Here is a 16,370-nt window from a genome sequence, read left to right as displayed (position 1 = left end):
GAATTGGGTTTTTGGCTGAACTAGTATTTAAAAATTTTTGTTCTTCAATTAAACGATTATATATTATATTTTGTTATTGCCAATTGTTAATAAAGTTAACATTAGCGTATACGCAATTATATAGTATTATATATAATTAATAATTGAAAACAAGTGGATAAAAACCTTCGCTCCAAATCCAACTGATCTGGTTGGTCCTCTCACCTGATGGTTGATCACTTATTTGATTTGTCAATTTGTTACGTATTAACTTGAAACAATCAGCAATATTACGCTTAACCCAACTTTTAAAGCGGCCAATACGATTAAAAGCCTCCGCTATTTTGTTGGTGTCATTGTCGGCAGTCGGTGCTGATAAACTAGATGAGCCAAAATTTGACAAAAGCAAGGCTAAGAAAAGGTTAAGAACCTGCAATGAAATGAAAAGTATAAACAGCTGAAATGTGAAAAACAAATAACAAATCGTAAACCTACCACAAGATTGCCGATGACAACTGTAGCCAAAAAGAAGGGAATGCAAGACACATCGCCCACATACATGCAGTCCCACATAGACTCGATCCATTCACCGCATAGCACACGAAATACAATCATAAAGCTGTGCATAAAGTCTGTAAAGTTCCAGCGCGGCAAGTCACCATCCGGAAAACGATCTTTATGATCTACAGTTAGCGAAAGAGAACAAGCCAAATATGTATGAATATTTTTTATAGTTATAAGTAATATGCACATTTAATTGTTAATACATGTATTTTATTTTTTTTTTTGCGTGTTTTTTATATCGTTTACTAAAGCCACATACAAAAGCGTGTGCAAAAGTGTACAGCGCACAGCAACAGCACCCAAAATCAATAAACAAATAGTGTTGAAAAATGCAGTTAAAAAGTATTATATGTATTACTGTTTTAGCTGAGTTGCATTTAATATAGCATAGAAAAAAATTGTAGTTTAAAAAATAAGCTTGAGGAAAAGTTGTTTGGTTTTTCTTTATCACGCTTGTACTTACAGCTGTACCATGTGGACCCAGACCCATTACTAAATTTAAATATTATGCAAGTTTCACTTAAACGGACCGCAGCTTTAGTAACTAATGATTTTTAATGTTTCTCAGCATAAAAATAATAAGCAAATAAATGCGTAAATAAAGTGAAGCTTCCATTTATAAAATTAATTAACACCTAAGCAATATTATTTTTTTCAGTTAAGTTAATTATTTGCAACATAAAAATCTAATTTGTTTTTGGAAAATGTAAAGTTAGTTTTCAGTTTTCAAATTCGGCACACCGAATACTTCTCTTCCTCTTTTTTTTTTTTATGTACATATATAGTTAGTGATTAACAACAATAACAATAACGAAACAAAACGCACACACATGTAATTATGAAATACACAAATCTCCACAACAAGATCTCAGCTTTAGGCATCAATCCATTTTGGAGTTTTGTGTTGATGAACTTACCATGATAGTTCTTTCCGAACAGTTGCATTCCCATCACCGCAAAGATGAAGATGATAATGCAAAGTACAAATGTAAGATTACCCAATGCGCCCATTGTGCGTCCCATAATAGAAATGAGTAAATTAAGTGTTGGCCAAGACTTGGCCAATTTGAAAACACGCAGCTGCATTTACGGATTCGGAATTTTTAGTAATGATGTTGATTTTGTGATAGTTTGAAGGTTTATCAGGGGTTAATTGTTGTCATGTCGGTTGCAATTGTGAGGATATGAAAAGTTAATTCATTTGTTGCATCATTTGAATTATTTCAATTGTTTGTTTATTATTTATTTTGGTTCGTAAGCCGGGCAAAGCATTAGGAAAATACAAAAAAAAAAACACAAATAACATAATTTGATATATTGTTGTATATAGAACGCTAAGTCCAAAAAGGTAAATGCAAAAATTTTTAAACTATTTGAGCATGAGCAACAAACACAGCAATCTATTGCTGTGCTTGATCTTCATACATTTACGTAATGCAATTGTTTATAATAATTACATTTGAAACAGTTTTCGTTTAAATTTAAGCTAATTTATAGATTATGTATATATAATGTCTATAGTTATATACTTAACGAAACTCACATATGCGCAATGCATATTGCATGGAGCGATGCTATTTAAATATATATTATTTTTATACAAAATTATTTGGCATTTCAATTGGTTTCTGGTTTGGTCACGCTAACGAATCGAATCAATAGCGAAGCACAATAAAAAAAACTTGTTGAAATCGTAAATGATAAGCCGTGCCCAAAAGCTTTGCCATTTTCGATTTAATGCTTCAATTATCGAATTTTGTTATCGATAACATTAAGAAAAAGTGTTCAGCTAAAAGTATGTTAGGAAGTTAGAAAAAAAATATACGTTTTGTTGAAGTAAAAAGTTGAGTATAAATTGTACTAAGAAAAGCATTTTAAGTTAGATTAAAAAAAATTGTTTGTATTTGTTTGTTGCACGCTAAAACTTGCTTTGTTTGCAGTGAATTTTCTTTTTTTTTTTTACATATTTGTCAGTTGGGCATATACAATAATACCTGTGTAATTTTTGCCAAACAGCTGCATGCCCATTACCGCAAATATGAAGATTATAATGCATAAGACGAAGGTTAGATTGCCCAGAGCGCCGACAGTGCGACCCATAATCGATATGAGTAAATTTAACGTAGGCCATGATTTGGCTAATTTGAAAACACGCAGCTGTAAATTGGCAGGACATTAGCGTTATGAGTGTGTGTGTGTGTGTGTGTGTGTAAAGTGTTGTATAAATTGCTTTACACGTTGAGCACTTGGCATTTATAATTAGTATGGATTACAATAGTTATAAGACATATACGTTCGCTGGCTTACGTACTAAGCTAATTCAATATATATAGTATTATTTTAGAAACAGCTGCAAGAGAGAGAGAGACAGCTTACCAAGCGAAATGATCGCAATACGGATAGACCCTGAACGCCCTCGAGTCCCAGCTCCAGCAGCGAAAGTGCCACAATGATGAAATCAAATATATTCCAACCCTCCTGGAAATAATACTTGGGACTCATGGCCATCAGTTTCATAGTAGCCTCAATGGCAAATGTAGCGGTGAAGAACTGCAAAGCACCAGAATTATATACCCCATGGCACATTTTAATCGTTTAAACTTACATAGTTGCCACTCTTGAGCACACGCTCCATTTCCTTATTCATATCATGATGATCCATTGCCATGAACATGGTATTCACAACGATGCACAATGTTATAAAGAGCTCAACGAAAGGATCAAAGACGATAAGCGACACCCATTCCTGAAACTTTAACCAAACCCAGCAGCAGTCCCACACACAAAACACATCGATGCCTTTGAGTATCACTTCGAGCGCTTTATCTTTAAATGTGGGCCCATCTTCGTCATCGTCCTCTGTTGGAAAATAGTAAACGGAGACTGAACCATACAAAAGTTTGTTATTAGTTGTGACTTGACCAACTTTGACTCAGCCAGTTTTTAGCGCAAATTTTTCAGACGAGTTTGAAAGTTTTTCTGCTTGCTCTGGAAATAATTCATTAGCTTTATCCAGGCTAAGCACAATGAAAACATAAAAACTATCGCGCAATAGTGTGCGTGTTAGTGTATGTATGTATGTATACAAATATATATATATATATATATATATATATTTGTATGTATGTGTGTGTGTGTGCTTTCGAGAAAAAGAGAGAGGCTGTTATTGTTTCTTATAGACGAGAGCGCTTTTATTAAATTAGTGCTTAAGTTTGCAAAGAAAAAATTAATACTATGCTGCACTTTTCGAGAATTTTGATTAGAGTAAAAACTTGAAGCGTCACTCGTTATTGTTGAGCAGCTGATCTACATGTGTGCAGAAGTTATCGTTTATCTAAAATAGCTTCAACTCAAGTATAACTGACTAACAACTGATTTGTAATTTCTTATGAATGGGAGCAGGGGCCAGTTAAGCGCGCTTCATATTAATTTGATTATTTATTATACTTATATTAATACAAAACTACAATAGACTCTACAGAAACAAGCAAGCAGTATATATAATAAATATTTGAAGTTAAAGATTAGTTACGAGTCAAAATTGAATTAAATTTGAAATGCAAGCAACTACAAGACAAACACGAATTCATAAGCAAATATACATATTACGTATACATATTACGCATACGTATAAGTTATAATAAATAAATTTTAGTTAGTTGAGCATGCATTTATAATTTTGCTATAATGAACTGAAACGCAATTTGAAAATAAAACTGTAACTGTAAATCAAATAATAACCTATGCCAAATGATTTAAATCGTAAATATGTAGCCTCTCTTTTTTTATAAAATTTCATAATGCAGCAATTCCAATGCATAGAATTTGTTGCATAAATGAAAATGTGTTATTATTATTTGTTGTTGTTGGTGTCGTTCTAGTGCATTTAAAGAAGCGCTGCGAGTTTTGTGAGTGCAGAGCAAGCCAAGAGCAAAGCTCGAAATGAAAGCATTTCAAATTTCTTTTGCAAATTGTTCAAGTATGTGTATATGTTAAATGTTTTTCTTGTGTATGTGTATGTGTTGTGTGTTGGCAAAATTATTATTTAACTTATATTCTGTGTGTGTGTGTGTATATATGAAATTTAGATTTTGGGCTTGCTTGCTGCTTTAATTTGTTAAACTTGTTTGTTTCGTAATTTTTCTTCTGTTAGCATCAAGGCATTTAAATAAAATGGACGAGTCAAAGAAGTCATTCATTTGAGTATTATATATAGCATATATAAAATTACATACATACATATATATGTATATATATTGTTATATGTATATATATAATTGTTATAATAATTATTAAGTTATGTTGTTTGCTTGAAAACTTTTGTAATAAACAAAAAACGAAATAAAACAAACAAAACAGGTTTAGTAAATGAGCATTAAGACATATGCGAGTAAAATACATATAAATATAATATTTGTAAAGAAATTTCAAAGTAATGCAGAAATTTCTTAGCACAAATTTCGATTTACATAAATAAATAAATAATTGATAAATTAGTTTAGCTTAACTGATGCATAGGCTTATGTTATTAATTATGTTCCACATGCAACACGCTAGAAAAATTTGTTAAGCCATTAAATAAAATATTCATTCATCAATCCATCAAGTCAGCACGTTCTGCATTTTGGGCGTAGCGGGGAAAGTCTGCATGCGTATTATGTCTATAATAAAAGTTCTTAAACCGAAAAGCAATAAAAACCAATCGAATATACAATACAGTGGTGTAGGTTTGTAGTTGAAACACAAACTAGACAAAGATTCTCAGAGCCACGTTGTCTGATAGCACAAAATGCTTGTAAAAGCATTGAAAAGTTGAGTTGAAACAGTTTAAGCGTAGATTATTATTTAAAAAAAAAAAAAACGAAATTAGCTCTGCTTGTTACAAGAACAAAGGCAACGACACTTAAGTCTACCATTTGATATGAATTTGTACAGCAATAGAATTGAAACTGGATTTAATTATTTACACGAATCTAACTTTTTGTTCAAAAGTAGAGCAAGAACTTAAGGAAACAAAAAGAAAACTGAACAATGCATATGAAAGAGCGAGTAACAGAAATTCAACTAAAGTAGTACGAGACGATTTTTCAGATACATATGTATTATTATTCTTTAATGCCAAATGTACACAATGCAATAAAACGTGAACAGAGTTAATCAAATGATTAAGTTTAGTAGATCAAACAGGCTTGACTTACCACCACGATCACTAGCACGACTATGCCGACCAGCGGCTTGCTCAATAATATCATTCAGGACCATAACATCTGAAAAGTGAAAGTGTAAGTGAGTTTTAAAATATAGAAATACAAATATTGATCTATACTCTAAAACAGAGATACCCATCCTATACACACTTCATGCCTATTTGTTTTTGTTTTACACTTGGGGGCATGGAACCCACACAAGCATAACATTTTAATGGTGTGTGTGATTTGCAAGGCTTGCTGGGATTTTTTTTTGTTTATCTATGCATTAGAGATCCCCAACTATTCGAAATTGAATTGACAATAATTTTCTTCAGTGCAAAGGTTGACAACTAAATTTTTTCGCATTTATATATGTGTGTGCTTTTGTTCATATGTATTAGTGACTGCTCTAAAATATATAATTAAATTTCCTTTGATCGTCATGGCCTTCCAACTTTTCCTTTCCGTTGTGTTAATGTTCCATTGGCATTTTATGGGTTTTTTAACAGAGTTCGCGAGAAGTGGTCCCTTTTTGCAAAAAGTCCCAAAAAGACACAATTGAAAACGGGATCAAAAAGATACTTCAACCCTGTTTTTACTCAGCGTGCCCTTTGCTCAATCAGTGAGAGTTTCTCGTCGCTCTCTTTATGTACGCGCTCACTCGAGACTCTTTAAATCGGTGAGAGTGTCTATGTGTGACCATTTCTATCTCTCTCACCCTTTCACGCTTTGCCTGTGATGAAATAAAGCAACAGCAAAGCACTAATGAAACAACAACAACAAAAATATCCCATTCAAACTGCTGTCGCGAGAGCGCTTCGTGTGTTCTCTCAGCGATCAGCATAAAACAGAATACACACGAGAGAAACAAGTTTGTCAAGTGTTGTCTGTTTAGAGAGTGAGCGAGTCTGTACAATATTTCCCTGTTAGTTTAGTGAGCAGACAGCTTGTGAAATTTTGGTTGAGCATTTTTTTGGGAGCTCTGGTTTTTAGGTAATTTATGCCAATCCCAACTCCCAGCATTGTGTACCTATCACCAGGACGCAAACTAAAGCATCTTAGCTGACACACGCAGTTTATAATTTGTTTTTGTATCGATAATAAATCGATACCACATCACTTGGGGCTACATACGCCTGAGCAGCCGAACATATTGGAATAGACCACGTCTGGTAAAACAACTGGAACCAATATCTGCTAACAAAGCTACACAGCAATAACATTTTAGGCATCCAATGTGCCCATATCTGTCTAAAGATGTTTAAATACCTTTCATGTCAACGACCGTTTGTGTCTGGACGGGCTCAATAAAAGGATTGTCGTGATGTTTGATCTTGCCCGCTTCATCAGTGCACTCTAGACCAATTTCCTATGCAAAACAAAAAGAGAATAAGTTGAGTTTCAAATTAAAGCATTCAACTGCTTACATAGTCCCGATGATCGACCTTGTGATTGGTGTCCAGGCAGGTGGTGCCGCCATTGGTAGCGCCCACTGATTGATTGCGCGTATTGCGATTACGCAATTTACTCTCCTTGGTCATTGTGCTGACGCCCATGACGGCCATGCCGCCGAGCAGATCACCATGTGAGGTATACGATATACGAGACTGATGCGAGGTATACGATGAGTGTCTAGAGCCTGCAAGCGAAAACCGTTGAAAGTAAATCAGCTGTTAGGCAGGGCAAATGCACAAATCCGGAACTCACCCAGATTACCATAATAAACCGGCACTATAATGGCGCCATTCTCCTCAGACATGGGCGTAACGGCATTCGAGTCATCGGCATAGGGCAAATGTTGTTGTGCATCCTGATATGTTGACAATACCAGAGGCTTGCGATCGCTGCCTGGTATTCCGAAACGACCACGTCCATTGCGTATTGTGTACTAAGCAGTAGTTGTTGGAATTAAAGCTATGGTTAGTTCTATGTATAACAATATACAACAGTAGTGGGTAGTAGTAGCAGTAGCGACAGTTAGATTGTAGATAGTAGTAGTAGTAGTAGTAGTAGTAGTAGTTATAAAGTATAAAGTAGTTGTCAACGTGGTGAATTTGTAGCAATAAACATGACAAACTTGTAGTATACTTAATATATTAAAAAGAAAACAAATTAACTGTATATGAATATATAACAGTAAGAAATTATATACAACTGAATACACAAATGAAGTGTTAAAAAATTTAATAATAATTGATTTAAAACGCACATATACATACACACTTTACAGACCCTAGCGATATATAGTAAGCCTAGAGTGTTACTTGCCTATAGCAGACAGACATAGTAAAATATTAAGCGTTGTCGTTTGACTTTTGCAGTTTTGTTTAAAATAAGTTAAATAATTTAAACTGTACATAGTAGAGTAGTTATGTAAATATACAAGAAGTGAGTTAGACAGCGTTACAATTAAATAATAATAATAATAATAATAATAATAGAAATATAAACAACTAAGTATACGTTCTAAAAAGTTACTGAAACAGCGACTGTGACAGTGACAGTGAACGCAGTGATAATGACTTCAGTGACTGTGAACGCGACTAGGTGCGTAGTTTGTTTATTAGGCAAGTAACTATTATGTTATGTACATTTGGCAACTTTATGCACACATACATAAGTCAAAAATACATACAAATACATAAGTCAATGCACACATACATACATACAAACACACATACACTTGTGGCAAACATTAAAATAAGCCGTGTTGCTTAGCCTGGATTTAGTTTTGCATTCAAAAACAGTGACAGACACAATGGAAAGTATAACTTTTTAAAAAGAGTTATAATAGAGACAGAGAGAGAGAGAGAGAGAGAGAGAGATATATATATAGAGCGTGATGTCATAGTTTGTATGTAGGTATATGTATTGTAAATTACAACAAACAAGACAAAATATAATTAGACAACGTAGTACAAAACCAAATGCTGTTAATTATAGACAAATACATAATGTATATATGTATACTATAATAATATAATTGTATTGTTTTATACATGAATATGATAAGTTATCGAACTGAACTACTACTTGAAAATAAATTTAAAACAAAGTTAATAGAATGAGCGTCGGTGTAAGGCTCTGTGTCTTATGTTAGTATATGATAGTTGTATGACAAATTTATTAACTTATACCCATATACACATATACGCGTTATTTAATACTTGCAATACTTTTATTTTAATATTTTTAGTTTTTCTTCAAGTATATAAATAAATAAAATAAATCTCAACTGTTTGTATAACAGTTTTGCAAACACACATACATACATATGTACATGTATATGTGAAAGTTCGCATACTAGTGTAACCCATGAGTTGTGACTGAGTGAATAATTTAGCATATTGCTATGCGATTAAGTTTATGACATTGCTAGTGCTATATATATATAGATATATATAGTTAAGAGTCTATGTCTATGTGTGTGGGTGTTTGTGTGAGTCTTGGGCGCTTACCTTGTGAGAACTACGTGATCCCCTGCGTATGTTAAACGGTGAACCAGGTAAGGATAAGGATGTCTGTTTTTTTTTTTCATTATTTTTTGTATATTTTTTTTTTGACAAATGAAATATAAATAGAAGAAAAGATAATCAAATAAAATATATATATTTACATATGTATATATATATATATTTCTCGTATATACGTTAATACATTTTGTTTCCTGCTTGAGTTATGCTACATGTAGCATAATTATTTTCAGTGTATAACTATATTTGTTAGCGTGTATGTATGTATGTTAAATCGCGTGAGCATTAATTTTATATATGTAGTATGCTTGCATTGGATCTAAATGAACACAATTATGAATAATGTTGCATTAACTTTTGTGTAGTTTTAATTGTTAAACTAAGTACTGTTTTGTTTTTAAAATTTTTAAGTTTTATTTAAATGTTTTATTCAAACAAAATAATTGTAAATAATTGTAACAAAATTTATTTATATAAATAACGAGCTGAACAACGAAATCAATTCACACTTTCTTATTATTTGAAAATAAATAAATCTCAACTATTTCTACAGTCAACTAAATTTGTTTAAATTCAAAACTTCGCTGCTAACGGATGCATTGAGTTATTATATTCAAATTCGAGAACTACGTTCTGAGAGAAACTTTCTCATGAAAGTAACAAACAGAAGCTCAAACATAAGTTTCAATTTAAACAACATTAATTCGATATACGTATAAACTGTAGTGTATATGAGCGTACCCTAAGCAGTTTAGTATAGTATAGTAGTAGTAAGTTTTGGGCCTGTTGTATAGTGTACGTTAGTTATATAAAAACAGCGTGAGTTCATTAGAAAGGAACCTACCTGAGCCTGCGACCGATTTGGGTAGAAAGTTGAAATAGAACTTGGCGTTAAGGCCGTTTATAGTTATAGTTAAGTACGAATAATTCAAATGCGACTCTTGGGCAGTTAAAACGAGCGAGCGAATACAAAGAGCGTATGCAAATTATTAGCAAAGTAGTAGAAAGTGAGCGGCTATTGCTTAAAGTGTTTGAAGTATTGATTTATGTATTTCGTGGACTGCTCTACTGCTTCAATAGATTTGACCTATAAGTGTTTGCTTGTGTGTATATCCTTTAAATAAACTTTGCTCACAGCCTGTGCACTAAGCAAAATGCTTGCGTTTGGTGTAATTGTTGCGTATCATTAGCCATGCCTAGTTAGTTGGTTTAAGTTTATGTAGAGACGCAGGTGCTAGTTAAGTATGACAACTTTGTTTACTTTGCTCAATTTACTTAATTATGTTGTATGTTGGCGAATTAAAGCAACTCTTAACACAGGCATGCAAATAATAATACCAAATCATTCGAAAACAAATCAAATGTGTAGTAGTAGCTCAAGCTAATTGAAACCACCCAAAACTGTCCTACAAATACTTAACATATTTACAACTAGTTATGGGCGAGTTAAATATTCGTTTTTTGTTTAAAGAAGTTGCAGCATTATTGTTGTTGCTTCAACTGTTTGTTGTTGTTGTAGTTGTTGTTGGGTGAGCAAAAAATTGTTTTGTGTTAAGCAATTTGTGGCCTGGGTCGTCTTCAGTTCAATGAAACTAAGCAGCACTGAATTTTGTATTTGTATTTTTGTTGTTATTGTAATTGTTTGAGAGCTTCAAACGCATAAAAGTTGTCACCTAAAGCATTCCGAGCAATGTTATAAACTAAATTTGACTAAAATATAAACAAATTTGTAAACAAAATAAAGTAAATGAGATTGTTAAAGAAATGCCAATTATAAACAACAGCTAGGCTCAAGTAGCCGAACATTTGTCTGTTGCACACACATATTCGCACACACACACACACACACACACACACACATAAGTACATGCAGTTATACAAACAAAGCAGCGAAATGAGCGTAAGAAAGTTTGCGCCAATGACAATAAATATGCAATATATCGATAATCTATATAGAGACAGAGAGAGGTATGTTTAACTAAAGTATAGATTTATGCTAACTAAATCATACACACAAACACGTACTAACACTACTCGTTGATATGCAGGGAATAGGTAACGACATTCGCTAGCTATGTTAGTTATATATAACGAACTGCATGATAGCAATAAAATTAAACTGAAAATCAACAAACAAATTGATAAACAAATCAATGCAAATCAGCAATTGCAAATGTTAAAACGCAGCGCGTTAATTCGAGCAATTAACTAAACACTCGTCTCAGAATTGAGCAGCCAGCGCGGCTATCGAAGTTTTCTCATACTCAAACATAAGAATTCAAAGAGCACTTGTTGGCTCAGCAACTAGTAAACAAAATAATTTACGAGCATTACCCAAAAATAAACTGAGCATTATAAAAGCAACAAAAATTGTTAATCTAACTAAAAGTAGTTTAAATATATTTTTAAAATATTTTTACTTTTTCATTATTTATTAGATAAGTTATTTATACCCAATAAAACAAATAAGTATAACAAACACATAAAGTTTCAAATCAACAGAAAATTATTGAGCTCGGAATACTTACCGTGCTCACTTTACGAACTTTGGTAGCTTGGTGTGCTGTGGTAGGTGCTGGTTGTCTTTGTATAACGCTCACCGACTCCGACTCCACTTCGACGCTACGTATGGACATCTTCTCCTTGTTGTTGTCATCGTTGCCCTTCTCACCACCAACAAACAGCTCATAGCTGATGCAGGAATATGTTGGACTCTTTGCCATCTCGGGATGCAGGGCGGCCTCCTCTGCGGCGGCTGCATCGGCGGCGGCCTGCGCTTGTGCATTGGCGCGCTCTTCCAGCTTTGCTGCTTTCGCAGCAGCCGCCTCTTCCGCTTCCTATAAAGAGATATGCACAGAATACTTTTGTTTGCTGATCTTGTAACAAATTGTGTGGCTGGCCAGGTTGAGCGGAAGGGAAGTGGTAGGTAGCAGGATGCAGTGGGGTGGGGTTATTGTCAATTAAAAAAAGATTGAACTACTTTATATACAATATATAGTATAAAGAATAATTTATATTGTAGTGCTCTATGTGCAAGGGAGGGGGCTGAGTTGGGAAACGGATTATATGCATAATATATACATCATTTATTTATATTATATAATATTATATTATTTTTTAGTTTGTATTATATAATTATAAATTTCGTTTGCTAGAATTACGTGTTTATAATAGTACTGGTTTTTTCTTTTTATTGCTTTTTTAGTTTCAAGTGTTGAATTTTTGCATTGAAGAAAACAAAAGTGCAATCAAATTAAAAACTAAAGTGTTATGTGTGTATATGTAAATATATATGTACATATATAGGTGTTATTATATAATGTGAACACCAGTTCTATGGCATTAATTTCGAAAATTTATAGCTCAAGTTCATAGGCAAGCATAGTTTATATAATTTTTTACATACACAAATTACGTTTAGTTTATTTGGCGTGTATAGACGGTTCAAAATTACAGTTTAACGTTTAATATAAAATATGATATTAGACTGTTTCTTTATGTACATGACAAAAGTTTTATTAACTCTAATATACCTCTAGTTCCAAACCTCACCTACCTCGCGACGAATTTATTAAACGATCCTTGCACATCGTACATACTAACTTAGCTCCCCCACTACCCTTCCTACTCCTCGGTTACCTTTACTTTAAATCACCCTAGTTTACACCTAACCCTATAAAAACAAACTTCTCGACGCCTACCATAAACAAAAATACACTAAAACTAAAACCAATTTAACCTACCAATATTAACTACCACAAACAATACACTATTAACTCTACCTACCCTTGCTAACTACACTTACCTTACCCACTACAACCCCTACTCCTTCTTCCTTATTAACAAAACCACTAACTTCTAAACTCCCCCTTTTTAACCATACCTTCATAAAACTAACTTTACTCGTATCTAAACCATCCCATATACTATAATTACTTAAACCTCCTACCTTCCCCCTTAACTATAAATACGTTACCCCAATTTACTTCTCTAACCCTTAGACTTAGACTTTCACTTAAATACCTATACTTTAACTCACATTTATCTAACTCTCTAGCCTTATGTCACTAGCTTCTAAAAAACTTACCCTTTAGTTCCCGTCTCTTAGTCCAACAGACTAAACCCTCCTTAAAACACCCCCTAACTATAAACCTACTATACCCTCATATAAACTATATCCTTTACAAATCTCTTTTATACACACCTCCCCCCGTTGGTTATCCCTAAAATACCCCTTATACCCCACGTATTTTAATATAAATAATACTCTCTCCTACTACCTCCCTCTGTCTAATAAAACCACAACCTCCCACCATAATAAAACCCCCTTAGTATACTTACTCCTTATATTTACCTTGAAATATATACCATACCCTAACTATTAAAAACCTAATTATAACCTCACTTCTCACACCTGCCCTTTCTGCATTAACATTTTACCCTCCCTCTATTAGTAAACTTAAACGTTCAATCTCTCACTAAAACATATTACCTCATCACCCTACTTAAGGTTACCTCCCTATTTTTTATATAACTATCATAACCCCCTTATAACTTACTAACCCTATCAACCCTAACTAACAAAACCTAGTATATAAGCAGTAGTGTAGTAGTAGTAAATATAAATAAATTACTAGGTGCACATCAAGTGACGCACTTAAGTTAAGGTTCGATATTTGCATTTGTTTGAATTGAATTTTATACATACATATACAAAAGAAAAAAGCAACTCTGTTATATTTGTTAGATATTTTCAATGATCAATTTGGCTCGACTGGCAATTGAAATTGAAATTATCTAGCGGCATTTCAAGTGGCTTATATGAGTTAGTTGTTGTTGTTGTTGTTGTTGTTTTTTTTTTTTCTTATCCATTTGGGTAACCGAGTCGCTGGTTTTCTACTTACACGTATAGCCTCCTCTTCGGCAGCCTCCTCTTCTTCGGCCTTCTTTTGCAATTCGTCATATGACATGGCAACAATGGCCAAAATCAAATTCACAAGATAGAATGAACCTAGGAAGATGATGACTATAAAGAACAGCATGTGCCATGGTCCAGCGGCACGTAGCACCAGCTGATACAGGTCCTCCCAAAAGTCCTGCGTCATCAAGCGGAAGGCGGAAAGGAATGCCCAGCCAAACGAATCAAAGCTAGTGTAGCCATAGTTGGGATTCGGACCAAACCCCTGCAGACACACGTAATCATCATCACATTGACTGCAAACCGCATACAGAAAACAAAGCATTAGAAGTTAAGTCTCTCTAATATCGACTACAACTTACCCAGCACCAGAGATATTGCCGCATAACGGAAACGATATGCCCTCATCCTCTGAATACCAATTGGAGCTATTGCGATTATGATAGTCCCAATTCTCGTCGGTCAAATTGCCCCAGGAGCCATCGAGTGGAAACTTTTTGATGCATTTCTGCGTCAGCACGCCCATGTAGATTTGCAGACCCATCAGCGCGAACACCGACAGGGAGAACATTGTCAAGATTATCACATCGCGCAGATTCTTCACAGACTCAATGACAGCGCCGACAATGGTTTTCAGGCCTATTTTATTATTGATTATATATTGAAATTACATACGAACAGTAGACAGTAGATTATTATTTTTTGCATTTGTAATTCATACCTGGAACAATGGCTACGGTTTTAAGCGCACGTAGCACCCTAAACGTTCTCAGGGCTGCAAGATTACCTAAATCTATACCCATGGTCACATAACTGTAGTCGATCCAAAACAATTTTGTTTTGGGCGAGGTAACGCAAATATACACATGAAATTTCATCAAAATATTAGTAAACATAATGCTACGACTTTGATAAAAAAATACATAGAAAATTTATATAAATTTGATACGATAATGTTTTGCAGTCGTTTCATAATTACAAATGTATAATATAAATTGTCAGCTTTAATTGTTAGACATAGTAATACAAATTTGCAAGCTTACCAACTAAAAAATTACAATAAACAGTTTAGGATGAGCAATAAAAACAAAAAGTTATTCAATGAAAAAGGGCAGCAAGCTGAAACAACAGAACAAAACTGTTATACACACATACAAACACATAAATGAATGATGCGATGTGTTCAATTCATGGCTTAGTAGCTGCAACTAGCAGCTTAGTTTGGCTGGGGGGAGTCAACATTGTGGTTTTCGTTTCTTGTGGGCGTTGCTATAAAAAATATTTATGCGCGCACACAAGCGTAGCATAAAAACAAATTAAAGTTGAACGCAACCAACTTTTATATACACTTTGACAGAGTCAACGCATCACAGCTCGTTTTCGCTGCGGCCCGCTATGTATATTGAAAATTAGAATGCGAATAACTTCTAAGTTATACGCGCCGAACTTTCTAAAATCGATCGAAAACATGACCAGGCGTTTTTGTGATTTATTTCAGAATTTTATATATTTTTGAATGGCTTAAAATCGTTTATTTCGTTTTGCGGGGGAGGGGGGAGTAAATAAAAAAAAACTAAAATAAAAGCGTTCGGGTTTGGATATAGAAGCAGCTATATACAAAATTTGGTTGCTCTAGCTCTTATAGTTGCTGAGAACAGTTTGCTCAAAATAAGGCGGCAGCCGATGGCTTATCGACCTCCAGTTGTTGTGATCAAGAATTTATATATTTTTTGTGGTCTGCCACGCTTCTCCCTGTTACATACATACACAACTTCATGATACCCTTTTCCATTTTTTACAAAAATGTCAAAGTGTATAATAACTAACAGCTACATACATATACATATACATATACATATACATATATATATATATACATATATATATAACAGCAGTTGGAGTGAGCGCTCGCTAATGTCCAGTCGTTTGTCGTTTTGGGCATTTGCTTCATTTATATTTCATAATTAACTATCGATTTACTTGCAGCTATGTACATAGTACTAACTAACTAAGCAATGGCAATTGCGTGTAGTTTAGTTATACAAAATCTAAACTGCATATGGACTCCCCAACTTCTCGTTGCTTCGATCGCTGAGGCGCACTTAAATTTCGCTGCTCAAGGCTGCGCGTCTATGTGGCGCCAACCAAATGCGCTGCACGAACAGCTCCCAGCCCCCCGCGCAGTCGCTGGGCTTAGGAGCAACGAGTAACCTCGAAATCATTTGCCCCCATAATACAAAAAAACGT

General features: G+C 34.0%; 1 protein-coding gene across 50 annotated transcripts in view; it reads right to left on the bottom strand.

The window, feature by feature from the left end:
- The window catches only part of LOC108605487 (sodium channel protein para), a 49,429-nt gene that overhangs the window by 20,950 nt on the left and 12,109 nt on the right, over positions 1-16,370 (bottom strand). For 6 of the 50 annotated variants that reach the window (XM_017995182.2, XM_017995198.2, XM_017995212.2 and 3 more), the window contains 14 exons: positions 14,845-14,936; positions 14,486-14,762; positions 14,110-14,419; positions 11,734-12,042; positions 9,191-9,253; positions 7,440-7,620; positions 7,160-7,371; positions 7,002-7,101; positions 5,742-5,810; positions 3,149-3,426; positions 2,920-3,093; positions 1,461-1,623; positions 475-662; positions 166-409 (listed from right to left, as the gene is read on the bottom strand). In XM_017995182.2, coding sequence (XP_017850671.1) covers positions 166-409; positions 475-662; positions 1,461-1,623; positions 2,920-3,093; positions 3,149-3,426; positions 5,742-5,810; positions 7,002-7,101; positions 7,160-7,371; positions 7,440-7,620; positions 9,191-9,253; positions 11,734-12,042; positions 14,110-14,419; positions 14,486-14,762; positions 14,845-14,936 — 2,660 coding nt within the window. Of the gene's footprint in view, positions 1-165; positions 410-474; positions 663-1,460; positions 1,624-2,537; positions 2,701-2,919; positions 3,094-3,148; positions 3,427-5,741; positions 5,811-7,001; positions 7,102-7,159; positions 7,372-7,439; positions 7,621-9,190; positions 9,254-11,733; positions 12,043-14,109; positions 14,420-14,485; positions 14,763-14,844; positions 14,937-16,370 lie in introns of all 50 variants that reach the window. The other 44 variants (XM_017995191.2, XM_017995210.2, XM_017995217.2 and 41 more) reach the window with 21 other exon arrangements.

Source organism: Drosophila busckii, chromosome X (assembly GCF_011750605.1).
Source record: "Drosophila busckii strain San Diego stock center, stock number 13000-0081.31 chromosome X, ASM1175060v1, whole genome shotgun sequence".
Classification (NCBI taxonomy): Eukaryota; Metazoa; Arthropoda; class Insecta; order Diptera; family Drosophilidae; genus Drosophila; species Drosophila busckii.
The sequence above is the reverse complement of the archived record's forward strand: the minus strand, read 5'-3'. Positions and strand labels throughout refer to the sequence as shown.